Source organism: Chiloscyllium plagiosum, unplaced genomic scaffold (assembly GCF_037043375.1).
Source record: "Chiloscyllium plagiosum isolate Xiang-an unplaced genomic scaffold, Cpla_swu_hap1 HiC_scaffold_5, whole genome shotgun sequence".
NCBI lineage: Eukaryota > Metazoa > Chordata > Chondrichthyes > Orectolobiformes > Hemiscylliidae > Chiloscyllium > Chiloscyllium plagiosum.
The window spans coordinates 67,320,895-67,334,093 of NW_028270143.1; the positions used below are offsets into that span (position 1 = coordinate 67,320,895).

The following is a 13,199-nucleotide window of genomic DNA, read 5'->3' on the forward strand; positions in this document are numbered from 1 at the left end:
GCTTTGGTGCACAGTCAGGCTATAGCTTTTGTCTCACTGTAATACAGAAGGCAAGCAAGTTAACTTATGGTTGAGAGGGACACTTTAGTGCAAAAGTCAAGGCAGGAGACTCAAGTTGCAAGAAAGACTGAAGCATCAATATTGGGAAGGGGAGGTTATTCATGCCACTATAAGGCTTGGTACTATGCTAATATCAAAGATGGCACATGTGCCCACAACTTATATGGCAAACATTGTGCATGTACATTGAAGGGCATAGCATTGTGTGAAAGAGTAAGGGTGGCATATTGAGTGGGATGAGGGTTGAATCCAGTCAGCCCGAGGGCCAGGCCATTTCTAGTGTGAGAGTTTAGCCACAGTCAGTGAAGCAAGTGATCCAACAGTCCAGAAATTAGCTGTTACAGTCAGAGGATTAGGTTATTATCAGTCGTGGAAGTTAAATAGTATTGGTCTGTCAGGATCATACTGCAGATTCAATCTAGGGGAAGAACCCTAACCACAGTCCTACAAACTCTGTCTGGGGGTGGCCATGGTCAATTAGGGAATAGGCTAGATATCATCCACAGACATTTAAGTTCTATTCCTGGCATTATCTAACCTTAAGGCAGGTCACCTAGGGTTGGGACTGGTTGTATGTTCTATCTGAGAGCTTGTTCACAGTCATAGGAAACAATTAATATCGATGGGTGAGCAGATGATTTTGGGTGCTGCAGAGATGGGGGGTGTGTTCAGAACAAATCATCATCACTTTGGCCTTGACATGGGGAGAGTCAGCAATGGCATCAGCAGTCAGGGGTTCTGAGCAAAGTTGATAGCAACATGAAAGTGGCTGAACCAAAATGGAGAGATAGGTAGAGGAGAGTGACAGGTCATCAGGGAAACAAATACACTAGCAGAGATGAAGAAAAAGGGATCTTTCTGACTTCATGGGTTACCCGCAGAGCCTGTAAGTCACTGCAATAAACACAAGCTCTTAAGCTCACAATATTGATCTGAAAAATCAACTGTTAGATTCTGTTTGCTTAAACTTGGAATTTTCCCTTTTATCATTTGAATTCTGCTTTGAGACATTCCCAGCATTATCACCTCAGTATAATGTACTTCTGTGGCTCTTGATTTCCCTACTTCCTTACTGCTTTGCGGTGTCCACTCACTATAGTGGCTATACTTGTTGTGAGTTTAAGGACTGCCTTTTTCACCTATAGCCTTCTCAGACATTTTCTGCACCTTTAATTTGAAGATTTTCTCTTACCCAAGAAGGATTTTTAACTGTACTCACAGAACTCTGAGATATTCACTTCCTAACCAAACCTCTATCTGCTTGAGATCAATGGGATCTGTAACTACTTCTGGAACTTCTGTAATCTGTATCTTCCCAATGGAATTGGAAATTACCAAGTGGGATAAAACCTTAAAAGCTTTTCTTCCCAGAGTGATCCTCATACACGTCCAAAGTAAAGGCTATGCCCTGGAATACTACTGGTTCTCTTTTGATGGTCTTTCTCAGAGTTCATGCTGACTACTTGCTTGTTCAAGTGCTTGCAGCTGCTGTATGAGTAGTTCTCAAAGTATAAAGTGGCCAGGGAATAAAGATTTGTGCACTTTGTGTCTTTCACTGTGTCTCACCCCTGCACACACACACCATGGGTGCTGGGGATAAAATAAGCACTACCGCACTTAGGTGGTAGTGTGGGGGTTAAATTTAAAAAAAAAATAATAAAGTGGCCAGGAGGCCGGATTCAGCCCAACTTTCTCAAGAGGTGAGTCCAAACATGTCTGGACAGGTTGATTATAAAATATTTTGAAGTGGTAAAACTGTAAACTCACTCGGTCCTCTGTAAACTTCCTCTCCTGGGTCTAATGGATTTTTCACCGTTACGCTTTTCGAGATTAAACACCAACTGCCTACCACTAATTGCCATTGAGCTTGATGGGTGGGAAGGATGGTGGCACCAATCCTCTTGCCTTAACAGGATTTCAGAACCAATTTGGCTTAAAGTAGTAGAGGAATAGCCATTAGTGAGCGTTAACAAGATTCTCTCATTTTAACAAGATATAGTTTATAGTATGATGGCCGTGAGGTACAAGTGGGGAAACAAGGACCACACCTTCACAATCCAGAGCTTTTTTCCCAATTTCCTCACCAAGGGCTGTATGGCAGCATCAGATTGGATGGAGCTTAAAAAAGTGTCCAGTGTTAACCCTTACAGAACCATTACCTTTACAACATGGCGGAGTGAGACTGACTGATTCCCCTGTGTGTGAGGTGACAGAGAAAAGATGGTGTCACTTACTCTTGCTGAGCACAGGAGGTCATCAACTTTCTTGTGGCACAGCCTGATATCCATTTTGCAGGCCAGTAACACTGGCCCATGTTGGATGGGTCTGATGGGATAACCTCCTGTTGCTGTACCCCAGGAACAAGGATAGACCTTCTCTCTAGCGAGACAAAAGTGAGGACTGCAGATGCTGGAGATCAGAATGAGCCCTCATTCCTGATGAACGGCTTTTGCCCGAACCGTCAATTTTCCTGCTTCTCGGATGCTGCCTAACCTGCTGTGCTTTTCCAGCACCACTCTAATCTTGACTCTTCTCTCTAGTGACCCTACCCAGCAATATCTGCAAGGCAGCGTGGGTAAACCTGGGAGTCTGTTTTGACTCCTTGGAAGGCATTTCTGGGTTTCTGGAGGGGATGGGGTGGGGTGGGAATTTGTTTGCTGTTGGCAGGAGTGGGAAGCCCATCACATGCTCCTGGGAAATCCCAGATTACAGCCAGAGGAGTAGTATCTAGTTGGCCTTTAAATACAGCATCAATTATTCAACTCAGACATCACCTCTCTTGTGATGATGAGCTGCGAAGCATGTGATCACATGAGATAGATGATGCTAAGATATGATGCTAAGACACTGTGACCATACTTTAAGTTCAAAAAGGAAACTTCCAGCCGACGATCCACAGCGCCCTCCCATTCCCCACTCAAACCCTAAATAGGACACCTAACCCACAATACACTATGGTTATAAATCACTCAGGTACTTTATGTATTGCCTTTGTATTCTTGGGAAGGCACTGCAGCTGTTCTTTTGTAAACATCCATTCCATTGTTGCTTCCAATTCTTTTCTGAGTCTCAGAGGAGGACATTTCTGGATGTTGCAATGGATTTTCCTACTTCTGCTGTTCAATGATTACAGCAGCCGATTGCCAAAAATAGGGGAGTACATCTTGTGTACCGCTGCAGTTTTCGGTAGTGAGACCAATAGCTTGAGCAGCATCTTCAATTTAATATTAATTACAGCAAAAGCTGGTCTTGCACATTATAGGTAGGTTGAGTTGGTTTAAAGGTGATATGATCAGACTGGCAGGAAATGGCAAGGGGTGTAATCCAAGGATCCATTCTGGATTCTCATCAGATATTCATTCATGATTGGATATGGAATGAAAAGTTGTATATTTGTAATAATACTAAATTAGGAGGCACAGTAAATGACATCGATGCAAGCAGGAATATGCAGAAAGACATAGACAGAAATGTGAATGGACACAGCAACGACTCATGGAGTTCAATGTGGGCAAATGAGAGCTCATTCATTTTGAAGGCAATAAAAAATAAATCTGAATATGTCTGAATTATAAGAAACTAGGAACTGCTGAGGAGCGAAGTATTTTGGGTATCCAAGTACACAAATTACATTTTTTAATACAATCATGAGGACATGGGTGGCAGTGGCTGGCCAGCGGTTATTGAATATAAATGTTGGCAAGTCCTGTTGCAGCTCTGTAAGATTTTAGATAGGCCACATTTGAAATGCTGCATGCAGTTATGGTCATCACACTTTAGGAAGGATGTGGAGGCTTTGGAGAGGGTGTAAAAGAGATTTACCAGGATGTTGTGTGCATTGGAGTGTGTTTTCACAAGAGTGTCAAAGGCTGAGGGGTGACCTGATTGAAGTAGCTAAAATTATGAGAGGAATGCATAGTCAGTCTTTTTCTCAGCGTGGAAATGCCAAATACCAGTGGGCATAGTTTTAGCATGAGAGGGGAAAAGTTTAAAAGCAGATATGTGAGGAAAGTTTTTTTTTAACATTGAGAGGTGGTAGAAACAGATACATTAGCAAAGTTTAAGAGGCATTTAGACAGATACATGAACAGGCAAGGAATAGAGGGATACAGGCCATGTGCAGGTAAATAGGATTAAATTACAATTGCATCATGGTCAGCACAGACATGGTGCGCCAAAGGGTCTGTTCTTGTGCTGTACTGTTCTATGTTCTATGTTATTGCCCATCCCCAGTTACCCTTGAGAAGGTAGTGGTGAGCTGAACTATTGCAATCCATGTGCTGTGGGTTGATCCACAATGCTATTAAAGAGATAATACCTAGATTTTGGCTCAGTGTCAGTGAAGGAACGGCGATATATTTCCCAGTCTGGAAGGTGAGTGGCTGGGAGGGAAACTTGCAGGTGGTGGTGTTCCCATATATCTGTTGCCTTGTCCTTCTAGATGGAAGTGGTCATGAGTTTAGTAAGCACTGCTTAAGGAAATTTGGTGAAGTTCTGCAGTGCATCTTGTGGATAGTACACACTGCTGCTACTCAACATCAGTGGTGGAGGATGTGGTACCAATCAAGCAGGCTGCTTTGTCCTGGATGATGTCAAGCTCTTAAGTGTTTTTGGAGCTGGACTCATCCAGGCAAGTGGGGAGTATTCCATCACACTCCTGATTTGTGCCTTGTTGATGGTGGACAGGCTCTGGAGAGTCAGGACGTCAGTTATTTGCCATAGTATTCCTAGCCTCTGACCTATTGTTACAGATACTATTTATTTATCCACAGGAAAAACAACACTCAAAAGGTCAGTTGGACTGCTGACTTTTATCAAAGTGTCTGAATTAGAGTGGATGAAGTTATGCTTCAGTTGTTTAGATCCTTGGCTGGACCCAATCCAGAATATTGCATTCAATTTTGGTAAGGATATAATAGCCATGAATAGAGAGAAGCACAGGTTTGTTAGACTAATACCAGTGTTCCTCAAGTTCTGTCATTACTTACTGAATTACAGCAAAGTGCCCTGAATTCTTTGATGACAGTAGGGAAAGGGGATAGGCCCTGCGTCCAGCTCAGTTGAAACAAGGATTGAAGCATGTGCTGTTGGCCAGACCCTAGGACAAGGGCAGGCCTGCAGTGCAAAGATCAGGGAGGATATTAAGACCACCAAGCCATCCAGCACCATACAGGAAGCAATTGGTTTCCTGACTATCCCATTGTCACTCATTTTACCTGAAAATAAAGAGATTGTTTAGAACAAACTTATAAACTTTTTATTTATAATAATATTTTCCGCAGACTCAAGTAGACTGAGCTGGTGGGAAACGCACTGGACAAATATTTATGTCCATGAAAGTGACTCTGTTTTTAGGAGTGGAAAATTAAAAACCAAAAAAGAACCAAGTTCAACATTCAAGAGAACATTCAGTTTTGCGTGCCACAATGTGGGTTGTAACAGATTGGAAATTCGTCTGACTGTAAGTTTGAGGAGGGTAGCAAGAAGATCATGCTGCTAATGTGCAGTGTTGTTTTCTGATCCTTTCCAAGGGCTTTCTGAAGTCTCACATTATGGGGAAACTTTCAACATCAACATTCGGAAGTGAAAATGTCTTACTTGACTCAAAAGGTTAACTCCAATTCTCTTTCCACAGATTCTGCCAGATCTGCTGAGTTCTTCCAGCTCTTCCTGCTTTTGTTCTAGATTTCCAACATTCGCAGTATTTTGCTTTTATTTTCCTGAGTAAATTCTGCCTGGTAAGTAACTGATACCCTAAACAACAGAAACAATTCCCCTTCCAACTTTTTAACACAACAACAAATGCCACACTGCAACTATATCGTATATCTCTCTTTCTACTGAATAGCTGTTCTCAAAAAGACTCAACATCAATCTCAGTTTCCAATGGCTATGCTTCTCCACATTGCTCAGAGACACAACATCAAGTGATCACCAAAAGTTGTTTCTCTCAGTTTTCAGAGAAGTCCTGAACTAAATAGATTATGAAGAGATGGTGGTTTAGTGGTAAAATCCCTGGACTAATAATTCAGAAACCCAGGGTAAAGAATGTGGGGACATAGATGTTCAAGTACCTCAATAGCAGCTGGTGAAATTTGAATTTAATAAAAATCTGAAATTAAAAGCTAGTTCAATAGTAACCGCATAACCATTTGTAATTGTCATAAAAACCTATCTGCTTCACTAATGTCCTTTAAGAAAATAAATCTGGTGTCCTTAGTCTGGTTTATATGTGATTCCAGACTGGTTGACTCTTTACTGCCCTCTCAACTAGCCTAGCAAGCCAGTCAGTTTCAAGGGACAATTATGTTTGTGCAAAAAATGTGGGCCGAGTCAGTAGCACCAACATTAATAAAAAGGCCCGTTTTCACAAATCGTTCCCTCCTCCCCTGTAACACCTGCCAGCTCCAAGGCCTACCAGGATGAATCTTCTGGATTCTGCAGATTGCCACAGGACATATCTATTTGATCAGAGATTGCCTTCTCCCTTGCATTCTGCCTGGTGTCCACAGAAAAGAGACACTCCAAAGAACACACTCGCTTTGGCTTTTCACCTTTCTGTCTGAAATCTCAGAGACAAAGTCTGCCCACAGGCAGCACCAGCTGCTCCTGCTTTTGTTTCAGGACAGCACATTTTGCACCTTGCTCATTGCAACACTTCATAACCTCTCAGTTCCCAATGGTAATGCATGCAAGAATGCATGCAAGATTACATGAATCTCATCATCACTCATTTTGCCTGAGATTAAAGAGGCCGTTTAGAATAAACTTATAAACTTCACATTTTTTAATAGTATCTTCTGCAGACTTGAGTAGAATGAGCTGGTGGGAAATATACTGGAGAAATATTTATATCCATGGAAGCGACTCTGTTTTTAAAGGGAGGAAAAATAAAGGCTAAGAAAGAAGAAACCTTTTAGAGTAAATTCAACATTCAGCTCTGGGTGCCACAAAGTGGGTAGCAACAGATCAAATGCCCATCATCTACTATTGCTGTCAACACTACACCACTATCAATGTTGAAACTTACCCAGTCCTTGTTAGCATCATGGTACATTAGGCAAAAATGAGTATTCAGCTTGCAGGATTTTATACTCAATAAATACATTTAAGGTGTAAGTGAATCAAGTTCTTAATTGTCTAGTCTTTCCTCAATTGGTTTGGCAGTGCCCAATAAGCACTGCAGTACTGAGTGCACATCTCCTTGAAGAGACCAGCCTGTAGTATTCTATCAATAAAACACTGCTGCCATTTCTCGGCAGAATGTCCATTTATTTTCATTTGATCATGCCAAAATGCTTGACCATAAAAATATCTCAGACCTACCTGCTAAGAGTGATGAATTTTCATACAAGCTTTTACTAACGCTATGAATATTTGAGCTGAATTACTTTATGTCTTTCACATGAATAATATTGATGCTATAATTTTCAAATTACAGCAATATAAATATGAACATTAGCTATTTACAATGGTAGTTATACATTGAATTAAAAACATTTTGTGATAGTTTAGATTTCATAAAGATATCTGGCCCCTTATTTGTCTGCCACATTTTGACATTGTTATTTCTATAAGTGTAGATTCTTGTCTCATGTTGGGACTGTTCTATATTGACAATGGAGGAGTAAATCACAGCACTAGAGGTAGAAGTGGACTCAAAAACGATACCCCAGCTAGAAAAACTACTAGGAAGAAACTAGAAATGACATGAAAATATGTCAAGATTAGAGTGGTGCTGGCAGCATGCGACGAGCAGGCAAATCAACGTTTTGGGCAAAAGGCCTTCATCTGGAAGGATCCTGATGAAGGGTATTTTGCCTGAAATCATCTGCAGTACCCACTTCCACCTGACATGAAAACAAACAAGCCATGCATGAACATTTTGATATTCATTATGCTCTTTGGGGATGAACAAATGCAGGTGGGACTTTAAAAATGGCCACCAACTAACCAGCTAGGGCTTTCGCTTTGGTGTCCATCCTTAGTCATTTTCATGAAGACAGAAGAGGGATTCGGCCTTGCAACTGCCCAATCTTATGAATGAGGTTATCGCTAGTGCTGTGGCCACATAGAAGCCCTACCACAGCTAAGGATTTTTAAAATAAATTTCATGGACACCAACCATTAACAGCTTACCAGTTAGTGTTTCACTCAAGTTTAATCTCCTCCAAATGAGGTCCCTGAAAGCATTGCACTGGACATTTCAGGGACAATTCAGAGGGTTTACAGCAGCAACCTGCTTGTCTGGAAGATCTAGGCTGCTTGCAGTGTGACAAGTTTATACAGACAGGTGCAGACCTAAGAATTTATGTGGAGAACACTGACAGGAAATTCATGAAAATGGCAGTTCTTTAGTACTCTCACATACATACATGCACATGAACACACATGTTTATATAATTGTGAATGTCATCAAGCTGCAACTCTCCAATCATTCACATTGTCAGGTCTCTCTGTCATCAAACCTTAAATGTGAATTGCTGAGCACTGCATTTAAGAGTTCTTTAGGGCACACAGGAGAGAATTAAATTTGTTTTAAGTGGTTGCTCCTTGTCATTCCATTATTTGATGATACTGTTTTTGATTTTTTTGATCAAAACTAAACAAAAGTACAAAGTTTAGAGTGTTCACACAACAGAAGCCAAAGATTATAATGTATTTTCAAAAACAGGCCAAAGCTACAAGGCATTTTCAAAATTACCACTTTCAAAAATAATTTCTTGTATTTGGAACATGACAGCAGAAGCAAATCCCTGAGCTTGGTTGGGTCTGGGGTGGAAGGGGTTAAGTTCCGAGGGCTTGCTGGTTTGAATTGAGTTTGGAGATGTGCAGTTTGACAGAATGGAGAAGGAGAGGGTGGGGAAGAGGGGGGAGGGTCCAGAATCTGAAATCTGGAACAGTTGGGTTACTGTTTTGCTGCTGCAAATATTTGGATGAACAAATGCAATGTTTTCTTAATACAGTCATGTGAAAGATCTGCTGTAATTCAATTAATAGAGTAAATGTTTTACATTTATCCTCAAAATGTACATAACAAATTAATTTTTACTTGGTGTCAATGTTTTCTGTGTTTAATAATAACATTATACAGTAAATACAGAGTAATAAATGAAAGCATAATATAATAACTTTAATGGCTTATTTGAAGGTTACTATATATCATTCTGACACAAATAAGTTTAATGCAAAACAAATTCTTAGAGATTTAAACATAATTTTTTGCATAATTCTGCAATGCAAATGCACAAATAATATTACAACAACCCTTTTGGGTACACTGTTTGAAAATGTCTTTGCTATTCACAGCAATATTTCAGTCAGCTGCCTTCATTTTTCTGCAATACATTACCTCTGAACATTCAGATAAAAAAGTGTTCTAAATAAAATATGAGACTGCATTTTGTTCCAGCAACTAGCAGGAGATTGCTTCTCCAGGGGGTTGGCTCAATGCTATTAACTGGCCACTGTCAGGTCTCTAATACAAGCAAACCCTCAGTGGGGTGGAAAACCCACCTCTGAGAGCTGCCAGTCAGTCAGATTCTAGCATCTCTCCACTGCCAGCAGAATCACTGGGTGGAATGGCTGGTGTCAACAATACACAAAGGCTGAGCCTGAGGACTGATATTACATGCCAGGCCCAGGAGAGGGAATGTGGGATGGTGGAGGTCACCAGAGGGGTGAGCAGTGTTATCAGACAAAAGGTGAAACAAGATGGTGGTACAGACTCAATGGGCCAAAGGGCCTCTTCTGTACTGTATATTTCTGTGGATGGCTTTCAGAGTTCTCTCTCCCAATGCTGGGACTTGCAATTGTGCAAGGATTGTTGTCAATGAAGGAGCCCTGCCCCCCTCCCCCTGCAACAAAGAAATTCTGACTTAAGGTTATGGGTGGCCTTCAGAAGCCCAGGAGAAGTACTCCCCTCCCATTTAATCCCTGAACCATCAAAAAAGTCCAGTGCATTCAAAGATAATTAGTTTTAAGTGACTCATTAATGAATGTAACATCTTTCCTGTAACTGCTGAGCAAGATTCCTATCTGGCCTTTCCAATCCTCAATTTAACTGGGGGCAATTTTCCCAATGTCAGGAAATCTAATGGAAAGTCTCCCATCCAGTTCTCCCAACACCTCCTTTCCCCTGTCAACAAACCCATCCAGCCAGCTGCAGTAAATACAGCCCTAAATATCTAGGCTTAATCTCCAAGGATAAGAAATGATTTAGTGAAAAACAGAACTCAAATCACATTTGCCATTCTTGGTTCTATATTATGGGTCAGCTTTAAGCTGTGAACAACTTTCTTTTGGCCATGGCTATCAGAAACGTTTTATCTGGAAACCAAAGGAGTGAAATATTCAGCACTTCAAGGTCAGGAAGCAATGGAGTAGACTACAGATGAAGGGCTTATCCCCGAAATGTCAATTCTCCTGCTTCTCGGATGCTGCCTGACCTGCTGTGCTCTTCCATCACCAGACTTTCCGACTCTGATCTCCAGCATCTGCAGTCCTCACTTTCTACTAGACTACAGAGCACCAAGGGAGAAGCTAGAGTTTAAAACCAAACCCAGAACTGTTCTTTACAGAAAGCATCCCAGCCACCACCATCACTATCCCTGGATATGTCCTGCCCCACCAGCAAGACAGACCCTGCAGAGGTGGTGACATTCTGGTATATATCAGTTAGGAGGTAGTTGTTCTGGACACCCTCAACATTGATTCTAGAGCCCTTGATGCCTCATGGAATCAGGTCAGACATGGGCATGGAAACCTCCTGCAAATACAACCTACTGACCCTATTCCTTGTTGATTAATCAGTGCTCCTCCGTATTGAACACCACTTGGTGGAAGTACGGAAAGTGGTAAAGATATAGAATTCACTCAGGGTAAAGGGCCTCAATGATGAGATGCAATGCAATAATTTGCCCAAGATCCTTAGACAGTACTTTCCAAACCCATAGCCACTTCCACCTAGAAGGGTGAGGGCAGCTAATACATGAGAATGCTACCACCTGCAAGTCCCTCTCTAAGCCATTCACCATCTTGACCTGGAAATATATTACTGTTCTTTCACTGTCACTGGGTCAAAGTCCTGAAATTCCTTCCCTAATGGAATGGTAAGTCTAATTACAGCACATGTACTGCAGCCATTCTAGAAGATGACTCACTACTACCTTCTTAAGGTCAACTAGAGATGGGTAATAAATGTTGACCAGCGACACCCACATCCCACAACTGAATAAAAATAAACTTAAATTCCTTAGATTTTAATCATTTTCCAAAATTCCCTAGATCCCAACAGATTTGAAAAGTAAATGTAATGCTTTTCTTCGTGAAATGTGGGAGATAGAAAGCAGAAACTATTGGCCAGTTAACCTAACACCTGTCTTAATGAAATTGCTAGAATCCATTATAAAGCAGATTATAGAGACATAGAGATGTTCAGCACAAAAACAGACCTTTCCGTCCAATTCATCCATGCCGACCAAATATCCGAACACAATCTAGTCCCACCTGCTAGCAACTGGCCGATATCCCTCCAAACCCTTCCTATTCATATATCCATCCAGATGCCTTTTAAATGTTACAATTGTACCAGCCTCCACCGCTTCCTCTGGCAACCCATTCCACACATGCACCACCCTCTGTGTGAAAAAGTTGCCCCTTAGGTCTCTTTTATTTCTTTCCCCTCTCACCCTAATCCTATGCCCTCTAGTTCTGGACTTCCACACACCAGGGAAAAGATCTTATTTATCAATCTTTGAATCACGTCATATTGTATAATATTCAATGTTTTTCTAAACATATGTCATACGGAAAGCCAGAAAACAATCAGGGATGTGATCAAAACAAGGCCTTCTTTATTATTTTCAGGCCAGTTTGTCATCTGGTTTGATCTAAGTTATGTTCATACAAGGCATTTGGATATTTTGTGCTGGATGAATATTTGAAATAATTTAAGGATCAATAACTACAGCCACTGCACATAATTAATTGTTCAAGTCTCCAGGTAAGCAATCAATGATTGGAAAACACCTTACCTACAAGATACATTCCAATCCAGTCCCCAGCATCTACCTCCTCTTTGATGTCCCAACAGATTATGAGGTCCTGGGACTGGCCAATGGTATAACGTGAGCTGCTGACCATCAAGGTGGAACGACTCCCTGAATTCACCAGGTTTGTGTCACTGTTTGCTCTTGGGATGGTGACAGCCATGTTGCGGAATTGCTCCGGGTTATAGCTGTACCTGAGGGGATCTTTGCATCGACGACGATTCTGAGAGTTTCTGGAAGGTGATGCCATGGCTGCCAGACCCAGAAACCTATTCTGGTACAAATTCTGAAATAATACAATTGGATTTTTTTATTAGCAGGTCAAAATTCCAGTTCCAGTTGTCAGATTAATCAATGATAACTACTGTTACAAATAAATGAATAATGATAGAATGAGGACCAATATGTTTATCAAACACATTCTGCAAATGTACTTCAGTCATGATGATCAGCATTTGTATAATACCTCCAACTGTCATGTTAAGTATTAATGAATATTCATTATAAAATGGAAGCTCAGCACTCATGAGGTACAATGGAATTAAGCAGCATGCTGCTGTAAGCATTTTCTCCTCACTAAAAAGATTTTATACTGAAGATCTTTACCTAAAGTACAGAAAGACAAAGAATAGAAAAATTATTCAAAACTGTGTTTATAAGAAAATGTACTAATTTCACACTTTTTACATGCTTAATAGAGAAGTTAGCTTGTCTCAGAAAGTATTTTAAAATGTATTCACTAACAACTTTCAATATCCACCACACTGTTGTTAGAGAAGTGCACATTACCATACATTCTGACTTGCCTTCTACTATAGCACCTCCAGTCTATCCTCTTGAACAATGTTGTCTACTTTAAATAACTTTAATAGCTATCATACGTAACTCAGAAACTGGTATAAGAGATATGTATTATACATCCTAAAGGAAAACCTCAAGTGTAATGAAAGATCTCTTGACTTCAAAGGTTAGTAATCAATTGTGTCTTAATTAGTTATTTTTTTCATCTTTCTGAAGATTTTACAAAGGAATTTTTTGTTATTAAGCTGGAGGATCTATAATTTTTCAGAATTTTTAATTATTTCTCAT

At 40.6% G+C, this 13,199-nt stretch overlaps 1 protein-coding gene across 10 annotated transcripts in view; it reads right to left on the reverse strand.

Moving 5' to 3' along the window:
• Positions 1 to 13,199, reverse strand: part of LOC122549923 (E3 ubiquitin-protein ligase HECW1-like) — a 464,685-nt gene that overhangs the window by 347,429 nt on the left and 104,057 nt on the right. For all 10 annotated transcript variants that reach the window (XM_043690154.2, XM_043690156.2, XM_043690157.2 and 7 more), the window contains one exon: positions 12,096 to 12,396. In XM_043690154.2, coding sequence (XP_043546089.2) covers positions 12,096 to 12,396 — 301 coding nt within the window. The remainder of the gene's footprint in view (positions 1 to 12,095; positions 12,397 to 13,199) is intronic.